The sequence below is a fragment of the Neovison vison genome, chromosome 5 (assembly GCF_020171115.1).
Source record: "Neovison vison isolate M4711 chromosome 5, ASM_NN_V1, whole genome shotgun sequence".
NCBI lineage: Eukaryota > Metazoa > Chordata > Mammalia > Carnivora > Mustelidae > Neogale > Neogale vison.
This window is the reverse complement of record NC_058095.1, coordinates 15,887,092-15,908,920: the sequence shown is the minus strand read 5'-3', so window position 1 is coordinate 15,908,920 and position 21,829 is coordinate 15,887,092. Positions and strand designations below refer to the sequence as shown.

The 21,829-nt window shown below is 41.8% G+C and overlaps 1 protein-coding gene across 5 annotated transcripts in view; it reads left to right on the top strand.

Moving 5' to 3' along the window:
- Positions 1-406: 406 nt before the first annotated feature.
- Positions 407-21,829, top strand: part of TLK2 (tousled like kinase 2) — a 118,332-nt gene continuing 96,909 nt past the window's right edge. For 2 of the 5 annotated variants that reach the window (XM_044247683.1, XM_044247680.1), the window contains exons 1-2: positions 726-783; positions 2,614-2,696. In XM_044247683.1, coding sequence (XP_044103618.1) covers positions 2,616-2,696 — 81 coding nt within the window. In that variant the 5' untranslated portion in view covers positions 726-783; positions 2,614-2,615. Of the gene's footprint in view, positions 784-969; positions 1,106-2,610; positions 2,697-21,829 lie in introns of those variants that run through there. The other 3 variants (XM_044247679.1, XM_044247678.1, XM_044247681.1) reach the window with 2 other exon arrangements.

The following is a 21,829-nucleotide window of genomic DNA, read 5'->3' as shown; positions in this document are numbered from 1 at the left end:
GGACTCCCGGACTCCGGCCCTGGTCGGGCTCCGAGCTGCCAGTCGCCGGCGCCGCCCGTGCGTCCGCCCTCAGCCGCCCGGCGAGGCGGCGGCCTCCTCCGCCGGCGCGGGGTCCCCTGGTTAACCCCTGCCCGCCAGCCTGGCCGCTGATTGGAGGAGGCGGGGCGCCGGGGCAGCGGGGACCCCCCCACCTTCCTCGTCCCCTCCCCCTCCTCCCCCACTGTCGGCTCTTCCCCCACCCCCCCCAGGACCCCCCCCCCGCCTCCCAGCCGTGCAAATCTCGCGAGGAAACACGCGGTTTCACTAGTGTGTTTACACCGATCACTACTAATCCGGACCGAACCGATCCGGATTAAGGGGCCGGAGGCGGGTCCTGGGCACCAGCGGTTCTGACCCCCCCGCCCTCCGCGCCGCACCCGAGTGGCCCCCAGCCGAGCGGGCCCCCACCTCCCGGCCCGGCCTGGGCCCTCCTGCGCCTCCCTTGGCCTTTGTCCGGCGCCAGGAGGCCGGTCCCGCGCCCCCCGCGGCCGCCCGGGCCCGGGCCCGCGTCAGGCGCCTGGCTCTGTACGCGAGCCCGGGGATCTGCGGCCTCCGCGGCCCCCCTCCCCCGCCCGCCCTCTCGTGGAGCCCGGCGCCGGCGGCGGCTGCCCGGGCGGGGGGTTGCGGCGCTCAGGAGAGGCCCCGGCTCCGCCCCGGGCCTGCCCAGGGGGAGAGCAGAGCGGTCCGCGGCCGGGTCGGGTCGGGGCCCCTCCCAGGAGGAGCGTGGAGCGGCGGCGGCGGCAGGTGAGAGGCTGAGCCCCGGGCGGGGGAGGGCGCCGGGCCTGGGGCATTAACCGTCCGGGGGACCCCCTCAGCTGAGAAGGCTGCGGCCCGGGCCCACCCGGGGGCTGGCGCCGGGCCGCAGCTCCTCGGCGCTGAGGCGGGAGGGCCTCCCCGAGGGCTGCGGGTCGCCGAGGGGCCGGGCTGAAGATGGGGGAGGCCCAAGCGGCCCCGGCCTGGGAGTGGGGCCGGCGGCCGCCAGGGCGAAGGGGACGCCCCGGCAGCTGCAGGCCCGGGCAGCCTCCCGGGCGCCCCCGAGAGCCGGCCCGCCCTCCTTCCGTGACAGGTGGGCCTGGAGTTGGGGAAAGTTTGGAGCCGGCGGGAGGCGAGGGGCGCCGGGATCAGGCCCCATCGGTTCTGCTTCCCGGCTGTAGGGAGGGCTGCAGGGAGGGCTGCAGGGAGGATCCCAGTCCAAGGCCCCGCTGGAATGAGACGGAGTGGAGATTTCCTTAACATGAGTTGACATTAAATGGAATAACCGCTGGGGCGTCATTTTCCGGGCCAGGCCTGGGGATGGAGGTTTAGGAAATGTTCCGAGAGACCCTAGGGTTTGAGGGAAGCTGCAACCTCTGCCATTCCGGCCTTGATTAGGGCAGGGCCAGACGCGAGGAAGGCCACTTAGGGGGAAAAGACTCTCTCCCAATCCCCCTTTTCCTTTCTTTTTCTTTTTTAAGATGCCTTTCTGCCTTTTTCGAGAATTTCCTTATTCCCTCGCTAACCTGCACTTGTTTGTGAGGGTGAAACTTTAATTTGTCACCCTTTCATTCCCCTTTGCCCCAGGCTCTCAATCCAGGAAGGGAAATGAAACTGGAGGACTGGTAGGGGTTGTTACAGTTAATGTGGAGTTGTTAGATTGCAGAGGGGAATGTTTAATTCATGTTCCCAGTGAACTTTTAAATCATGCCAATCGTTCCGATCGCTGTTTAGTAATATGTTCAAAGGGGGTCTGTGTAATGGTGTATGCTCCTATTCCACTTTTAATACTAGAGAGGTTTCCAGTGGCTTCTGCAGGAGTTCATCTCTTGCAGTGGATGGACATATTTGCTGAAAGTAGCCTCTGCATTTATTGGTCGTGGAAGGAGTTTAAAAATGGTGTCCTCCTGCCCTTCCCTGCTTGGAAGGAGTGCTAAAAGCAGATGTCTAGAGAAACCTACTGCTCCAGGGAGTGGTCAGAAAAAGATTTTCTAAAGGGATGGTTATGGAGCTCTACTAATTTCCTGAGCGAATGCTGGTTGATGGTTTGACCATGGGTTCTCTATTAAATTTAAAATAATTAATTCCTTTTTTCATGAGCTCCTGTGAGCTCTTCAGAGAAAGGACCTATATAATATAATACGGTTATTTGAAGTTATTTGTAGCTTCTGATTCATGCTACATTATTTTAAAATTATTATTAACGATTCATATTTTTAGTTTAAGAACTAGTACCTTTGGGTTTGGGAAACAAATATCCAGAAGTACTTAGTTAAATTCAAAGCTTGGTAGGAGGAATTTTTTTGTTGTTACTTTGCAAGTTAGTCCTTGGTCAACTTTTATGGAGAGTATATGAAGGGTTTGAGGTTTTTTGCTGTTAAAATCAGATCAGAACTAGACAAGGATAAGTAGCCCTTGGAAGAGGACTTCTGAGCCATTTTGAACTTTAAATGTATTGTTCTTTGTATTGCTGTATTTACTTGAGGCTTACCTGCGTGTGAACATTCAGTGAAATAATTACTGCATTTTATTGTATTTAAAAATTGGTATCTCGTGTTTTAGTGTTTATGGTCTTACAACTTACTTTGTCTTTTTCAGTAGAAATGATGGAAGAATTGCATAGCCTGGACCCTCGAAGGCAGGAATTATTAGAGGCCAGGTTTACAGGAGTTGGTGTTAGTAAGGTGAGTAAAATCCTGATCATGAACACTGTTCATAGTCTAATTGAAACACATTTAGATATCAGTTAGAGATGAATTTGGGTGGGCCATATGGATAGATTTGCAGGGGAGATCAGCTCATGGTTCCAGTGAACTTTTCTTAGATCCTACCAGTCATTCCACTAACCTAACAGTGTTGAAGGGATTTTAAGTGAGGGTATATGCTTCTCTTTCCCCTCTAATATGGGAGAGGTTTCCCATGGGTCTTGTTGCAAGGACACTGATGGGGTTGTGTATCTGGATTTTGTGCCATATTTTGCCAAAACTCAGTCATTCCAAAAAAAAAAAAAACTGTTAATGGAAAGAAACTGGCATAGATTCATTACAGGTTTTTGTTTTTGGATAGTTATATGTTAGAGTTTTGAAAAATCTGCTTCTGTTAAGTTTGTCAGTTCTCCCAGTCTGCAGTTCAACAGACTCTTGGCTGCACCCGCCAGACTGCCTTCTCCTTCCTCCTATTTTTCCTTCTACTCGCTCCTCATTTTTGTACTAGGAGCATAAAGTAAGATCAAGGCCCCATTAATGGGTGGTTAAATTAAGCAGCGTAATGGCTTCCTATGCGTCCTCATGTAGTTCACCCCTCTGCTTTCATAAGATGGTTTTAGTGCAGTATATTTATGATTTTAATACAACGTGTAACATATATTTGTTATGTTTTATTTAAAAGCTTCACCAGTCCGAGGTTGTTGCATTATTTGGCCTTGAGACTTGGGAATTTTTGATCTTTGCCTTAATGCGATACATTTCTGTCTGTGCTTTGCAGCAAATCTTACTTCTTATGGGTGACCTAAATGTTAGTCTCGGGCTTTGGTGAGCAGCTTCTTAAAGGAGAAGGTGTTGGCAAGGTTTAGTTGGAAAAACTGGCTGCTTTGAGGGTCTCATAGTTTTAGTGAGCTGGAATAGCTTGGTAGTTTTTTTGTTCATTCAATACCTATTGAGTGCCTGCTGTATACTAGGCATTGTGCAGGGTTTCAGGAACGATAGATAGCTCAGTGCCTCCAAGCCTCTGATGTGGTGAAAGTGAGAGGGAAATGATACTTTGGTGAGATTTGTATTAGAACTGTGTGACAAGGTGTTCCTGTGGGAACACAGGATTTGTTACACATTTTGTAGTTATTATTTTTAAAGATTTTATTCATCCATCTGACAGAGAGCGAGATCACAAGTAGGCAGAGAGGCAGGCAGAGAGAGAGGGGAAGCAGGTTCCCCGCTGAGCAGAGAGCCTGATGTGGGGCTCAATCCCAGGACCCTGAGATCATGACCCGAGCCAAAGGCAGAGGCGTAACCCACTGAGCCACCCAGGCACCCCACATTTCGTAGTTCTTGGTTTCTTTGGCCACTTTTATTAAATAATTGACTTGTGGTACTTTGGAGTGGCTGTAGTGACTGTTGTTGTATATTAAAGATACATGTATAAGCGTGAGTTCTCTGATCTAGAAGTAGCTTTACCTGGAAGTGAGCAGTATATTTGAGTATAAAATTGATCTCTGATTCAGTTGATTATCTAATAATGACTTTTGATGTGTCTTTTAATTTGGGAATTCAGCAGAAAGTTCATATCCAAATCTGTCTGTTCAAGTGATCACCTATGGAATAAAAGTAAGTTTGTATTCAAATTGTATGTTGTTTAAATTCATTGGGTTTTGTCATTAGTATGCCTTTCTTTTCTTCAGTTTTTAAGGTCATGATAGCTATATGCAGGTATACTTTTGATGGAGTAGGGCATAAGTGATGGGGATAATGGACATTGTGAATCTTGCTGCCCAGGCCCAAGTTAAAGTCATGTAATTAAGGTGTCAGGAAACTTAATCTGCCTGTTTAATAGGAAGTTTTTCCTCTTATATATAAGAAATTTATTTATATCCCACATGTTTTAATGCCCCTGATTGCATGTTATATCAATATTTTTAGTCATAGTAAGTATACTGATGACAGTAAATGTACAAGGACCAAGATTGATTATTTTTTCCATAGCAAAGAATCTCCAGGGGGTGGGGGGAGCAAGTAAATTTTTTCTGTAGCTTGGAGTTAAGAAGAAGAAAAAAAAAAATCTCCATTTTGTGAGACTTCCTTTGCCTATAAGACATGGTATCAGACCACTGATTTGAAATAGGACTGGGGAGGAGGAGGCCATGCTACTGGGAGAAAAGGTGCTTTGAGAGAAACTCCTCCTAGTTTTGCATTCCTCATTATGGGTCATAATTTCCCAACGAGGATGTTATTGAATTAATAGTTTTCAGTTTCACAAAGATCAAGAGAGCTTTCAGCCCTTGCTCTAAATGGGAGAACCGAGTGACTTTCCTGTGATAGTGCCATCTAGTGGGACTGCTGTAGCCCTCAGGGGCTGTCTCTTGAGTTTCTCCTAACTATTCAAACCATTTTCAGGACTTTTTGATGTCCATAGAAGGAAGAAAGTTAGTGCCACTGTGGATTCTTTCCTAATGGACAAGAGTGTTTTAAGTAGCTGCGGTGTTTGAACTTCTGGTTGCTAATAGATCTTCCGTCATGTCGCTTCAAGTTTTTTTACACCTGCAAACTAGATCTGCATCACAAAACTCAGGCGAAAACAAAATGGTAAAGCCACCACATTTATCATTTATGTTTCAGTTGCTCTTCACTGATGTCTAGGATTTTAATCCACAAATTAAAAATTGTTTTGCATATTGCATTTATATGCATTCAGTTTCTGTTAGCGTTTTTAATTCATAATCGGTAAACCAAAAGATTTGTTTTGTGCCTTGGGGTGCACTGCATGGATTTTTTTTTTTTAAGAGATTGGTGTTTTCTGTCATTAGTGGGAGGAAATTAGCCTAATTAATATCTCCTGAGAAAATACAGCTGGCTTTCCTTCTCTATCTAGTGCCACTTTTTAGGAGGACATGTAACCATCTTCTTAGCATTTTTGAGGTGATGAGGTTAAATTGGGCTGTGAACCTACTTTTTCATTTCTTAATGACCTGGTATATGAGCTAGCCTACTTCTTTCTTTAAGATCTCCCTTAAGTACTGGATAATCCACTTGTAGTTATGTGAAACTGTCTGCCTTGTATTCATGTGTTTTCAGTGAGGACCTATTGCAGTTTCTCTTCCCTACTCTGCTGTTTCTCTTGCTTTTTTAACATTTTATTTTATTTTTTTTAAAGATTTTATTTATTTATTTGACAGAGAGAGAGAGATCGCAAGTAGGCAGAGAGGCAGGCAGAGAGAGGAGGAAGCAAGCTCCCCGCTGAGCAGAGAGCCTGACGCGGGCCTCAGTCCCAGGACCCTGAGACCATGACCCGAGCTGAAGGCAGAGGCTCAACCCACTGAGCCACCCAGGCACCCTAACATTTTATTTTTTAAAGTAATCTCTCTGTTCAACATGGGGCTCGAAGTCACAACCCCAAGATCAAGAGTCGCATGCTCCACTGACTGAGCCGGCCAGGAGCCCCATTTTGACAAAGTACAGGTTGTCTCTGTGACTCCAGGGGCTGTGTAAAGTAGGTAGAATTCCACCATTGCATGCACTCTGTAGCTAGTTTAGTTTAATGGGTTTTGTTGTTGTTGTTTTTAAGATCATTTGTTTGTTTAAAGAGCCTGTGAGAGTCGGGAATGGATTGAGGGAGAGAATCTTCAAGCAAACTCCATGCTGTGCGTAGAAACTGATGCGGGTCTGGTTCTCAAGACCCTGAGATTGTGACCTGAGCTGAAATCAAGAGTTGGACACTTACCCGACAGCCATCCAGGCCCCTTTAGTTTGTTTGTTTAAGTTTGTTTGTTTATTTAAATCTCTACCAATGTGGAGCTCAAACTCATGACCTTGAGATCAAGAGTCACATCTCTTCTATTGAGCCAGCCAGGCACCCCTGTAGCTAGTTCAGTTTTAATGCTAATATAGTAGCAAATACTTAAGTAGTACTTACTGTTTGCCAGGTATTGTTCCAAGTACAATAAGAGCAATAAGAAGTGAATTTAAATCTTTTGTAACAGGGATGCTAGTCTTAATAAATTGTGTTCTCTTTTTGTAAGACATACCGATGCCCACTGGTTGAATTACAGACTTAGAAAGGGTTGCATTATGACAACTTGCACTTGCATTATAATTATATAATTTAATGTAAAATTTCCTAACCCTAAGAAATGTAACTGTAAAATGTGAGAATTCTTAATTCTCTGAAAACTAAGTTAACTGCCTTGGAAAGACTGTAAGAGGTGAGCCAATAAAGAGATACCTTTAAATATTTACATATATTTTTTTTAATTTTGTAAGCTGGGAGAATTCTTCATTTAGATCCTTGACAAGCATCTTTTAAGTCTTGCTTCACTTTTAAGGAAATTGAAACTAGAAATTTGGACAGTGCACTTTGGGTGTGGTTTGTGTGGGACTGGAGCTGTAGTCAGTGGATCTGTAACTCAGAAGGCCTGCATCCAAAGACTGGCAACAGAATAAACATTTACAGGTTTGAAGTTCAAAGAAAATGTTTAAGGTGTATTTTTTTAGATTCCCCATTGCAGTCTGTTGTTTCGATTGTTATTAGTTTCATTTGTATTGAATAAAAAAGATTAGGTAGTATGTGATGGTATTGAAAAGAACAAAATGAGAAGCCATGAAAGTGGGACAGTCTCTTTTGGCACAATAAGAACCTTTACTTTATAGAGCCTGAAGTAAGACCAAATACTTCTAGTATCACATAGTAGATTTTTGATGTCTTAAAGAAAAATGATCTATTTTTCTACCTTCTGCAAATTTGTGTTAATTGACCACTTTTTTTTTTTTAAAATAAAGATTTTGCCTATTTATTTTGAGAGAGTGTGTACACACGTGAGCAACGGGAGGGGCAGAGACAGAGGAAGAGAATCTCAAGCAGACTCCACGCTGAGCACAGAGCCCCAAATGGGGCTCAATCTCATGACCCCGAGATCGTGACCTGAGCTGAAATCAAGCGTCATGTTTAACCAACTGGCCACCCAGGCACCTCATGATCACTTTATTTAAAAATTTTATTTTCGGGCGCCTGGGTGGCTCATTGGGTTAAGCCACTGCCTTTGGCTCAGGTCATGATCTCAGGGTCCTGGGATCGAGTCCCGCATCGGGCTCTCTGCTCAGCGGGGAGCCTGCTTCCTCTTCTCTCTCTCTGCCTGCCTCTGCCTACTTGTGATCTCTCTCTGTCAAATAAATAAATAAAATCTTTTAAAAAAAAAAATTTATTTTGGGGACGCCTGGGTGGCTCAGTTGGTTAAGCAGCTGCCTTCGGCTCAGGTCATGATCCCAGCGTCCTGGGATCAAGTCCCACATTGGGCTCCTTGCTCAGCAGGGAGCCTGCTTCTCCCTCTGCCTCTGCCTGCCATTCTGTCTGCCTGTGCTCGCTCTCTCTCCCCCCCGCGATAAATAAATAAAATCTTTTTTTTTTTTTTTTTTAAGATTTTATTTATTTATTTGACAGACAGAGATCACAAGTTGGCAGAGAGGCAGGCAGGGAGAGAGGGGAGAGAAGCAGGCTCCCTGCTGAGCAGAGAGCCCGATGCGGGACTCGATCCCAGGACCCTGAGATCATGACCCGAGTGGAAGGCAGAGGCTTAACCCACTGAGCCACCCAGGCGCCCAATAAATAAAATCTTTTAAAAAAAATTATTTTTATTTTTTCTGATACGTGATCATTTTAAATGATCAAATTTGTCTTCTGAAAAGATGTTTAACCAACTTACACTTTTTCTCCTGTCATTTAGTTAATTGGATCAATTATAAGGTATTATTTATAGGGGCTTCTGGGTGGCTCAGTTAAGTCCCTGATTCTTAATTTCAGCTGAGGTTATGATCTCAGGGTCATGAGATTGAGCCCCACATTACGCTCTGCACTAGGTGTGGAGCCTGCTTAAGATTCTCCCTCTCGCCTGGGTGGCTCAGTGGGTTAAGCCGCTGCCTTCGGCTCAGGTCATGATCTCAGGGTCCTGGGATCGAGTCCCGCATCGGGCTCTCTGCTCAGCAGGGAGCCTGCTTCCCTCTCTCTCTCTCTGCCTGCCTCTCCATCTACTTGTGATTTCTCTCTGTCAAATAAATAAATAAAATCTTTAAAAAAAAAAAAAAAAGATTCTCCCTCTCAGGCACCTGGGTGGCTCAGTCAGCTGATAAGCATCTGCCTTCAGCTCAGGTCATGATCCCAGGGTCCTCTGCTAAGAGGGGAGTCTGCTTCTCTCTCTCCATCTACCCTGCCCCAACCCTCCCCCATGTTTGTGTGCCCTCTCTCTCTCTTTAAAAAAAAAACTTAAAAAAAAAAAAAAAAGATTCTCCCTCTGCCCAACTCTTAAAAAAAAAAAGGTGTTAGTTATGGATATCTAGTGTTAGCTATTTTACATACCAATCCAGTAATTTAAAAAAATATACGTTTTGGTGTTTTATATTTAATTCATAGTTAGACAGTGCTCAATAAGCATAAATTCTAAGAGATAGTCTACACTTAACACCATTGAATTTTAAGGCACTGTTAAATTTATTACTATGTTTGGCTTTATGTTGTCTTCACCCTTTCATTAACTTAGTATTTGTTTAGTTTTCCTCTCATTTTCACATGTAGTCAAGTATCAACTCATGTCTCTACTTTCTCTGAAATTTCTCAAGCAGTTGTCTGTCCTGACTGCTACTTTTTCAGTCCTTCCTCATTCATACTGTAGTAGCCAGTCTCTCCTATCCCATATATTTCTCTGTAAACTGTCCCCAGTTAGATTTCTAAAAATAGGGGTGCCTGGGTGGCTTAGTAGGTTAGGTTTCTAACTCTTGGTTTTGGCTCAGGTCATGGTCTCAGGGGTGGTGGGATTGAGCCTCCCCTGGAGCTCTGCACTCAGCTGGGAGTGTGCTTGAGGATCCTCTCCCTTTACCCCTCCCCCCACCCATTCATGCACTCTCTCTAAAATTTAAAAAAAATTTAAAAAAAAATAGATTTCTAAAAGTACCAGCATTATTGTTTTACTCTCTTGCTTTAAAGGCTCCCACTGCCCTGTTGGATAGAGCTAAAACTCCTACCCTAATTTTTCAACTTCATTGCTTGTCTTCTCTCCCTCTTCTGTGCTCTTTTCCCGTAAACCGTGACTGATCTCCTAACCTGTAATGTTAGCAGACAGGCTCATACCTTTACCTTTCCTCTTTTATTTGCCTGATGAACTTTCAGCTTTTTCTTCAAAGCATAATCTAGATATGTCATCTTTATAGCTTTTCTAGATACCTGCACTATTCTAGTTGCATTATTTTATTAGTACTTGATAACCTCCTTTTATTGTAACATACTATTTGTTTCCCTTATTAGTCTCCTTGGGAACATGTATGATATCTTTATCTCTGTTGAAGTGCTTAACACGTGTACATTGAATAAGTTTTTGTTGAATGGAAAAGAGTATTGAGAAGATGAAAGTAGAGTTAGTTGTCATCCATGTAGGCATGATCTGTTCTGGCTGCTCTAACTTATGCTTTTACTCCAGTCTAAAAATTCTTGTCCTTCAGTTAGAAGGTTTGGTTCATTTACATTTAATGCAATGACATATTTAGGCTTAAATCTTACTGGTGTCTCTTTATAAGTCTTTCTGAAGCTTTTTTTGTTTTTGTTTTTTGACAGAGAGATCACAAGTAGGCAGAGAGGCAGGCAGAGAGAAAGGGAGGAAGCAGGCTCCCTGCTGAGCAGAGAACGCAATGCTTGGCTCCATCCCAGGACCCTGGGATCCTGACCTGAGCCGAAGGCAGAGGCTTTAACCCACTGAGCCACCCAGTCCTATTCTTTGTCAGTACAGAGGGCTTGAAGATTTAACTCCATTATTCCTCTTCCAACTCACATGCTATTGCATATTTAATTACACACATTTTTTTTTAAAGATTTTATTTATTTATTTGACAGAGAGAGATCACAAGTAGACTGAGAGGCAGGCAGAGAGAGAGAGGGAAGCAGGCTCCCCGCTGAGCAGAGAGACCGATGCGGGACTCGATCCCAGGACCCTGAGATCATGACTTGAGCCGAAGGCAGCAGCTCAACCCACTGAGCCACTCAGGCGCCCCTACACACATATTTTTAGTTAATAAACTTTATTTTTTAGAACAGTTTTAGGTTTATAGAAAATTGAGCAGATAGTACCAAGTTCTCATATACTTCCTCCCTGCCTCTCTAGATTCTGCCCACTGTTTTTTTTTTTTTAAAGTAATCCATACCCACCATGGGCTTGAACTCATGACCCGGAAATTGATTAAAAGTTAATGCTTTATGGACTGAGGCAGACAGGCATCCCTACTTTTCCCCATTATTAAATCTTACATTAGTGTGGTAGATTTGTTACAGCTGATGAACCAATATTGTTATGTTACTATTAACCAAAGTCTATAGTTTAACATTAGGGTTTATACTTTGTGTTGCATAATTCTGTGGGTTTTGATAAATTCAAGAAATGTCATGTACCCACTCTTTGTATGTATATTTTTAAGATTCACATTATTATTGACTCTGTTTATGTACTCTGTTATTTTAACCTAATTTACATAGGTAAACGTGTGTTTACCATTTTGTTCTTCATTCCTTTTTGTGTCTCTGACCTTTAATCTGGAACCCTTTTTCTTCTAAGATATTATAAATATATTCCTAACATATGTCCTTTGAAATTCCTCCAGTGTGGTTCTACCAATGATCGTCTCCCCATTTCATCTGCTTTAAAATAGCTGGGTTTTTTGCTGGGTTCTTTTCTTTAAGGTGGGGAGGGGCAGAGGGAGAGGGAGGAAGAGAGAGAGGGCACCATAAGCAAGCTCCACACCGAGCGTGAAGTACAACCTGGGGCTCCACCTCACAATGCTGAGATCATGACCTGAGTTGAAATCAAGAGTAGGGCACTTAACCGACCGAGCCACCCAGGTGCCTCTTTGCTTTATTCTTTAATGGTATTTTTGTTAAGTTTAAAATTTTGGGTTGGCTGTTACTTTCTTTCAGTACACTGTTCACTGTTGTCTACTGGCTTCCATTATATCCTTTTTATTTTTAGTTCCATTGCTGTTCTGTTGAAGGTAATCTGTCTTTGCCCATTTTTGAGATTCTCTGTCTTTGATTTTTTTGTATTATAAAGTGGGAATGGGTGATATGTCTATGTTGGATTACTTTTTTGCCTTTATTACTTTTCTGTGCTTTATTTACATTTGAATTTTATGGGGGGAGCCTGAGCATTCACTTAAAAAAATAGATTTTAGGGCGCCTGGGTGGCTCAGTGGGTTGAGCCTCTGCCTTTGGCTCAGGTCATGATCTCAGGGTCCTGGGATCGAGCCAAGCATTGCGTTCTCTGCTAAGCAGGGAGCCTGCTTCCTCCCTTTCTCTCTGCCTGCCTCTCTGCCTACTTGTGATCTCTCTCTGTCAAATAAATAAATAAAATCTTAAAAAAAAAAGATTTTAGTTTTTAGAGAGGTTTTAGGCTCAGGACAAAATTGGGGGGAATGTTCCTAGATTTCCAATAAAATCTTTGACCCATATATGCATCACCTCCCACAGTATCAACATCTCCCACGAGAGTGGTACATTTTTCAGAATTGATGAATCTGTTGACACATCATTATCACTCAGAGTCCGTAGTTTATGTTAGGATTCAGTCTTGGTGTGGTACATTCTATGGGTTTCGTCAAATGTGTAAGGATCTTACTCTGTTAGAGTATCATACACAGTAGTTCTGTTGCCTTAGGAATCCTTTGTGCTCCAGCTGTTTATCCCTCCTTCCCCTAAGTCTTGCCAACTACTGATCTTTTTACTGTCACCACAGTTTTATGGTTTATGGAATGTCACATAGTCAGAATCACACAGTATGTAGCCTTGCAGACTGGCCTCTTTCACTTTGTAATATTTAAGTGTTCTCCATGGCTTTTCATAACTTGGTAGCCCATTTCTTTTTAGCACTGAATAATATTCCATTGTCCAGATGTACCACAGTTTATTATCCAGCCAGCTACTGAGGGATATCTTGGTTGTGTTTAAGTTTTAGCAGTTATGAAGAAAGCCTCTGTAAACATCCATGTGTAGATTTTTGTGAATGGTTGAATTTTACTTATTCTCTTGGGATTCTTAAATCTGTGGGTTGCTGGTTTTAATCGGTTCTAGAATATTCTCAGCCATTGTCACCGTATATGTTGCTTCTGCCTTATTCTGTCTTCTCCCTCTTGCACTCTGTTTAAACATATTAGACCTTCTTACTGTATTTTCTCTGCCTCCTACTCTGTTTTCTGGATTGCTGGTCTTTATTTCCCAAAGCTAATGCTGGGTAGTTTCTTCTGACCTACCTTCCCCTTCTTTATTTTTTTTTAATTTGTCTAATCTGCGTAAACCTATCCATTGAGTTTCCATGAAGGCTGGTTTGTTTCTGGGTCACTCTTGTCCTGTAAAGGTAGCTGGACTCCTTCTTTTAAAATATGGGGTGGATTTCCTAGATTCCGTTCACTGGGAAGGGCCTGAGATTTGGCTTCATTCTCTTCCCATCCCTCTAGGCCTCCTAAAGTACAGCTCAGTTTTGCAGTTTTACTTTGGAATTAAATCAGCTAATGCCCTCAAATAGAAATATATATATATATATATATATATATATATATATATATATATTTTTTTTTTTTTTGAGTGCTGAGCTTACCTTTCTGTTTTGTCCTCTCATGGATTTCGGGACAGTAATTCCTCATTTCACTTTTTTATATGGTCAGTAAAACAAACCTGTTTAACGCTTATAAAGTGTGCATTGAAAGTGTATGTGCGTATAAAGTGCCATAGCGGGTAAGAATCCATACCTAGATTTCTCCCTTGCGAGTTTTCACTTCTCATCTGCTTCCTTACTTCCTGTATGTGGTGGTGTCATTGTCATCCCTCCTGGCTATTAGTCACTTGTGCTATTTCTTATTCTCTGTTTACTTTTAGTTAAAAATAAAGACTGAATTGAAATATTCCCTAAAGCTCTTTTTAAGAAGGCAAGGAAAAGGGGAATTTATATTATTAGTGATTTTGTATTTCAGCCCTGAGTCTAGGGATGATTTGGCTTGGTCAGTCTTGTTCTTCTCTACCTTGCCTGGTTCTCAAATTGCTAGGTCTTTCTTGGTGGTAGGTTTCACTTGGCCTTAACTACTACTAGATATGAGGAGATTGGATAAGTGTAGAATCTGCTTCCTACTGCGTTAGCCATGTTAAATGCTTCTTGGGCTTTTCTCTTTGACTTTTTTTACAGTGCAATTGCCCAGTTTCCCTAACCTAGAAAGAAGCTTTACTTTTTCTAGTCCCAAATATCCCTTCCTTAGACTTCAGACATACTAAAAATAAAAGCATTTCTGGGTTTTTGGTGACTTTGCCCTACCAGAGGGGTTCACCTTCCCATCTCTCTGTTCTCTTTGGTTCATTTAAGGGTAGTCTTTTGACTTAGTGTGGGGCCATAGAGTTTCTCTCATAGGGTTATTTGTCTTAGCACCTGCCTGATCCCCAGTCAGCTTTTTTGCCCTTAAGACTTTCATAAAAAATATTGTTTCATAATTTGGACTGTTCTCTTTTTTTAGTTTTTGGTTTGAGCATAGTTAATAGTGTGTTATATTAGTTTCAGGTGTATAATATAGCCATTCAACAGTTCTCCACATTCCTCAGTGCTCATCATGGTTAAGTGTACTTCTTTTTTTCTTTTTAAAGTAAACTCTACCCCCAACGTAGGGCTCAGACTCCTGACCCCAAAGTCAAGAGTCCAGTGCTGTACCAACTGAGCGAGCCAGGTGGCCCATGATAAGTGTACTCTTCATGGTCTGTTCTTGCTTTCTACCCAAGGAACACTCCTCTGCCGATTAAGCAGCCTAGAGGATCCGAAGTACCGGTGGGAGCTCTTCTCCGTTTGGTTTATGAGTTTTGCCTGTTTTCCAAGGTTCTTAGCCTTTTCTCTTTCCTAAATTTCTTGGTCATTAAAGTTTACTGTTTTTCTTATTGTGGTAAATGCACAGAGGATTTACCGTTCTCATTATTCTTGAACGTACAGTAAGCCAAGTATGTGCCCTTTGGTGTGCAGCGCCATTGCCGTCTCTGTCAGGAACCTTTCATCTTGCAAAAATGAAACTGGACTTATTGAATATTAACTCCCCTGTTAGCCCTCCCCTCAGTCCCTGGCAACTACTGTTCTGTTTTCTGTTTCTATGAATTTGACTACTTTTTTTTTTCTTAAGATTTTATTTATTTATTTGTGATGGATATAGTAAGCATGGGGGGTGGCGGGCTGTGATGGGGGAAGGGGAAGACGGAGAGAGAGAAGCAGACTCCCTGCTGAGCAGAGAGCCTGACACTGGCTGGATCCCAGGACCCTGAAATCATGACCTGAGCCAAGGCAGACACTTAACCCACTGAGCCACCCAGGCGCCCCTAAATTTAACTACTTCAGAAATCTCATCTAAACAGATTCATATAGTATTTGTGTTTTTGTGATTGGCTTATTACACAATCACAAAAACATAATCAGCATCGTATCCTCAGGGCTCATCCACGTTGTAGCATATGTCAGAATTTCCTTTCTAAAGCTAAATAGTACTCCATTATATGTACCACATTTTATTTATCCATTTGTCTGTCTTTGGACACTTGAGTTGCTTCTTCCTTTTGGCTGCTGTGAATACTTCTGCTGAGAAACAAGGGTGCACAGATGTCTGAGTGCCTGCTTTCATTTCTTTTGGGTACATATGCAGAAGTGGAATGGCTGGATCATATTAAACTTCATTATTTTGTCAGTAATGAGTTTGACCCCCTCAGTCCTTTTAATCAACAAAGAACAGCCAAAAATGGTGATTCTTTTTCTTTCAGTTCACATCCAGCAAAAGCCTTCAAAGTCTTAGTAATTTCATTAACATCTGTAGAAGAGCTAATAATAATACTTAAACTGCAGTTTGTGCAAATGGTACTATTAGTCTGGTAAGTGGAAGAACTAAGTCATGTCATGTGATTTGGTGAGTTGTATAGGATAGCCTTTTATTTTAACTAATTTTATTTTATTTAAAGATTTTATTTTATTTGTCAGTGAGAGAGCACAAGCAGAGGGAGTGGCAGGCAGAGGGAGAGGGAGAAGCAGGCTCTCCACTGAGCAAGGAGCCCGACGTGGGACTCGATCCCAGGACCCTGGGATCATGACCTGAGCCAAAGGCAAACACTTAACTGGCTGAGCCACCCAGGCATCGCTATTTTTAACTAATTTTAGAACAATAATAGCAAGCTGTCCAAATTTGGTGTCCTAGATTTTATTTTAACCAGTGTTGCTTTAAATATTAAGTCCTTTGAAGACTGTTAATGTTGCCCCTGTAAAGATAAGATGTTGGTGTCTGCTCTAGTGGACACGACCCGTATGGCTGATAACTGCTTCTATGAAGAGTAAATATGTGACTTATCACCTAAACTGCTGCCAGAGTTGGTGTTAATTTAGTTCTGTTTTGCCTGACTTCAGAGGAATACTGTGGTTTAATTGTGGAATTAAAATGTAATTTGAAGGGCTGTTGATCTCGGGACATGGTGCCTCCAGTTCAGGATATCTTCTATTAATTAACTCTAATAGATTTAATGTTCAAATTCAGCAGAAGCTACTAGCATCAAACCAAAACTAACTTACCCAGTCTGCATTACATTACCAAGTGACCCGCTAGAACCAAGACACAAAATATTCCGTTAATATTATGGACTGTTTGACCTGCTTGTAGGCTAATCTGGATAAGATGAAGGAGAAGAGACATAATAGCTATACTGAAATTTTAATATTCAAATTTTTCAGCAATTGAGTTCAACCAACTTTTACTCAGTTTGTACTATGTCTAGGCGTTACTGAGGATTTAAAAAAAAAAAAAAGTCAGCAAGATGCACTGTATACTCTGGAGGCACTTATAATCAGGCAGACATGAACCCAGATGTGTAGGGTGGATATAGAGATGTGATAGTCCTGTGAGCCTAAAAGAAGGGAGTGTAATTTGCTTAGGAGTCAGATTGTGTCGGGAGAAGATGAGACTTTTTCTATGTTGCTCAGAAAGATCACGTAAGATACACTGTAAACAAACGACTTAAGAAATGTTCTGATAAAATATTATTAGAGAATAAGTCACAGAATGATGATGCAGAACTTCTTGGTTTTGAAGTTTAACAGAACTGCTTAGGGTCTAGGATAGAGGCTCTTTTTTGAAGAATTAATTACGATTAGGCGATATATTTAATTAATACAGAATTGAAAAGATTTCAAAAATACACCGTGAAACATCTCTTTGACTGTGTCCATCTTGTCTCCCTCCCGGAAGACAGCTATTACTAGCAGTTTCTTTTATTTATATATATGATATATGTGATACAAATCATATATATTTGATATATATGTGTGTGTGCATATGCACACAAATACTTTGCTATATTAGCCCCCTCCATTTTTAAAAAACACAGTGACAAGTGTATTATATATAGTATTGTATGTTTTGCTTTTTGTGCTTAAAATCTTAGAAATTGTCTTAGAGTAATATATAGAGAGCTTCCTTTTTTTTTTTTTTTAAAGATTTTATTTATTTATTTGACAGAGAGAGATCACAAGTAGGCAGAGAGGCAGGCAGAGAGAGAGGAGGAAGCAGGCTCCCTGCTGAGCAGAGAGCCCGATGTGGGACTCGATCCCAGGTCCCTGAGATCATGACCTGAGCCGAAGGCAGCGGCTTAACCCACTGAGCCACCCAGGCGCCCAATATAGAGAGCTTCCTTGTCCTTTTTTCCTAAGGCTGCTTAATATTCCATTGTGCTGCTGAACCATAATTTAACCAGTTTCCTGTTGATGGACACCTAAATGGAAAACAGGATTTTGTTGATAGAGCAGTGATGCATAATGACATTCGAACATGTTCATATGTGTTTACAGGATAATGTCCCTAGAAGTGGAATTGCTGGGTCAGAGGATATGAGCATTTGTAATTTTGGTAGTTATAGGCACATTACTCTCCACAGAGAAGAGGAATATATTTTTGTATCTATCCATCAGTCATCAATCCATGTATCAGTGAATGAAAACATTGGTTTCTTAATGGTTAGTTATGATAAGGGAGTCCATGGACAGGTGTTAGGGTTCTTGATTCTCATAAAATGGTAGGTAAAATTTGTATATCCTTATGGATGTATCATAGGTAAAATTTATGTGTATTTATGGGTGTATCTTTTTTGGGAGGTAGGAGTTTCCTGTGGTTTTCATACATACTTAAAAAGTTTTGTGACTCATGATAGGGTTAGAAAATACTATCTAGTAGTTAGTTACCTCCAATTAGAACACATAATTTGTCTTTTACAGAAAGTGTTTGAGCATGTGAGTAGTTATTAAGAGATGTTGTATGGGGAGGTTACTGTGCAGGAGACTTGCCTCTAATTCCCAACCTTTTATTATTCTTCCCTTTACCCCCAGGGAGACCTTGTTTTAAAAGGTATTTTTTTTCCTTTTAAACTGAATTTATTAAGCCATACTTTGTTTCCTTAATTTTATTAATCAGTACTTTTGAAAAGTAAGAGTTTTACTGTAAGGATTTTAAGTTCATCTGTATGGAGTTGATAAAATTTTACCTAATGTCGAGTCAATTTGACATTTCATTTATTTAATAGAGAGTATTTAGTAATGACTTTATTTATTTTTTTTTAAATATTTTATTTATTTATTTGATAGACAGAGATCACAAGTAGGCAGAGAGGCAGGCAGAGAGAGAGAGGAGGAGGACGAAGGTGCCCTGCTGAGCAGAGAGCCCGACGTGGGGCTCGATCCCAGGACCCTGAGATCATGACCTGAGCTGAAGGCAGAGGCTTTAACCCACTGAGCCACCCAGGCGCCCCAGTAATGATTTTATTTATTTAACAGAGTGCACATGAGCATGAGAGGAGGGAGATGTGGACTCCCCCCGCCACTCCTAGTAGAGGGCCCCCCGATGCGGGTTGGTCCCAGGACTCTGAAATCATGACTTGAGCTGATGTCAGATGCTCAACTGATTGAGCCACCCAGGCGTCCCTCAGTTGGGCATTTTATTCTTTTATTTATTATTTTTTTATTTAATTAAATTTATTTATGAGAGAGGGAGAGACAGCGAGCATAAGCAGGGAGAGGGAGAGGGAGAAGCAGGCTCCCTGCTGAGCAGGGAGCCCGATGAGGGACTCGATCCCAGAACCCTGGGATCATGACCTGAGCCAAAGGCAAACGCTTAACCAGCTGAGCCACCCAGGTGCCCCAGTTTGGCATTTTAAATAAACTGTAGGTAGACAGTTCAGAGACCCTATTGTTTAAGACTTACTGGGGAATCTAAGAAACAGTCCTCTACCAGCTAACTTCCAAGGCTCTTTTGAGTTCTGTGTGTATATGTGTCAATAATATATATTGTGTGGTTTATTTTTATTTTTATTTTTAAACATTTTATTTATTTATCTGACAGAGAAGGCACAAGAAGAGGGAGAGGGAGTGTGAGAAGCAGGCTCCTTGTTCAGGGAGCCCAGTGCAGGGCTCCATCCCAGGGTCCTAGGATCATAATCTGAGCGGAACCTGACACTTAACCAACTGAGCCACCTAGGCGCACCTGTTCTGTGGCTAGATGTGGACCCATATTAATTTCTGCTAAAGGGCTATTACATATAAACTCTCAGCCATAACAGATTCTATAGTGCTTTCATGGGTTGGGATAATGGAATTAATTGGTATATACAATTGCAAGTCATAATTCTGTACATCCTAGAGAGAAAACAGCAGCTCCATATAATGAATTAGAAAGTTAAGAGATTTTTTTTTTTTTAAGATTTTATTTATTTATTTGTCAGAGAGAGAGGGAGAGAGAGCGAGCACAGGCAGACAGAGAGGCAGGCAGAGGCAGAGGGAGAAGCAGGCTCCCCACCGAGCAAGGAGCCCGACGTGGGACTCGATTTCAGGATGCTGGGATCATGACCCAAGCCGAAGGCAGCTGCTTAACCAACTGAGCCACCCAGGCGATTTTATTTATTTTTGAGTAGGCTTCATGCCCAATGTAGAATTTATTTATATATTTACTTTAATGTGGGCTCCATACCCAATAAGTAGGGCTAGAACTCATGACCCTGAGATCAAGAGTTGGATGCTTTATGAGTGAGCCACCCATGTGTCCTGAGATTTAATTTATTTAGAGATAGTTGATGGTGTTATATAAAACTCTCTTTCTTAATACTGTATTATTATTCGGTGGCTTATTTTGAAAGATGATTTTTCTTGAGATGATTTGGAATATTTTATGTGGGGAAAAATGAGGTAAATCATTTTTGTCGTGCTGTCATTTTGTATGTCGTGCTAGATACTGGAGCAAAAATAAAAGGTCTTAGCTGTTAATAGAACTCAGGAAAACTTTTTTAAAAATTGTGACATGTTCTGAAACAACTGGTGGAGCATTTGTTATACGGAATTATTTGTGGTAAATAACTTATTTTTATTTTTTAAAAAGATTAATTTATTTGGGAGAGAGCGGGGTGGGAGTGGGGGTGGGGAGCGGAGGAAGGGGAACAAACAGACTCTGTGTGAGAACGGATCTGGAGCTGCGCTGGGGGGCTTGAGCCGGTGACCCTGAGATCATGGCCTGAGCTGAAACCAGAGTCAAGTGCTCAACCGACTGAACCACTCAGATGCGTGGTAGATAACTTATTTTAACTAGTTCTCCAAAGTTTTATTTATTTCTGAAACAGAAGCTTAGGAGAAAATTCCTATTATGGGGTATATTTGTAGAACTTTTTTTTTTTTTTTAACATTTTTTATTTATTTAAGTAATCTCTGCACCCAGCATGGGGCTCAGACTCACAACCCTGAGATCAAGAGTCACACTCTTTTCCAACTGAGCCAGCCAAGTGCTCCCTAGAACTTTTTATAGTGACATTTGCTGTAATGGGATTCTGCTTTTACTACCAAACCTTTGATTACAGTGAGTTAATTCCTTTTTTCCCTCCTCCTTCCTGCCTGCCTTTCTTTTTCTTAAACTTTTTATTTATTTGAGAGAGTGAGTGAATAAGAGAGCATGAGTTGAGGGAGAGGGAGAAGCAGACTCCCCTGCTGAGCAGGGAGCCCAACATGGAGCTGGATCCCAGGACCTTGAGATCATGACCAGAGCCTAAGGTAGATGTTTAGCCATCTGCCACCCACGTTCTCCTACACGTGCTCCTACAGTAATTTCTAAGATCTGGGCTATATGTTACTGATTTCAGATAGTCTTTCCGGTTATTTGAAGGTAGACTGTGCTAAGTTTAATACCTCTAAAAAAAATAATGCAACAAAGAAGTAATAACTCATAATCCCTCAGTGGAGATAAAATTCAATATTTAAAGAAAAATACACATCAGTCTTAAGGAAGGTAGAAAGAGAAAAGAAATAAGATATGACAAATAAGGAAAAAATTAGCAATATGGCAGATTTATATCCAAATATATTGATATTAAATAAACTGTTAATGGTCTAGCACTCCATTTAGAAGGGAGTGTCAGGTTAGGTCAGTGTTATATGACCCATCTGTATGCTGTCTACAAGAAACTCACTTTATTTTTAACCTCTTTGTAATTGAAAGGATGGAAAAAGTTACTATATAAACACTGAGAAGGCTGGAGGGACTATGTGTTAGATAAAGGAGATTTCAGAACAGGGGAAATATTACAAGGGATAAGAAGGTATATTTTAATTATGAGAAAAGGATCAGTTCATTGGGAAGACCCAGCAGTCCTGAACGTGTGTGCATCCAGTGATAGAGCAAAGGAAAAACTGATAGCTGAATGGAGCAATAGACCAACCCATAATTGTGGTTGGAAATTGCAGTGGTCCCTTTCAGTAACTAATTGAACAAGCAGGCAGACCAATCAGCAAGGATATAAAAGAACTGGACACCACTATCAATGGACTGTACCTAATTGACATTTATAGACTACTATGTCCATATTCTTTTCAACTGCACAAGTAACATTTATCAAAGTGGACTATATGCTGGACTATAAAATGTGTTTCAACAAATTTTATTTCATTTTATTTTAAGATTTTCTTTCTTTATTTGACAGACAGAGATCATGAGTAGGCAGAGAAGGCAGGCAGAGAGAGGCGGGGAGGCGGGCTCCTCACTGAGCAGAGAGCCCCCTGGGGGCT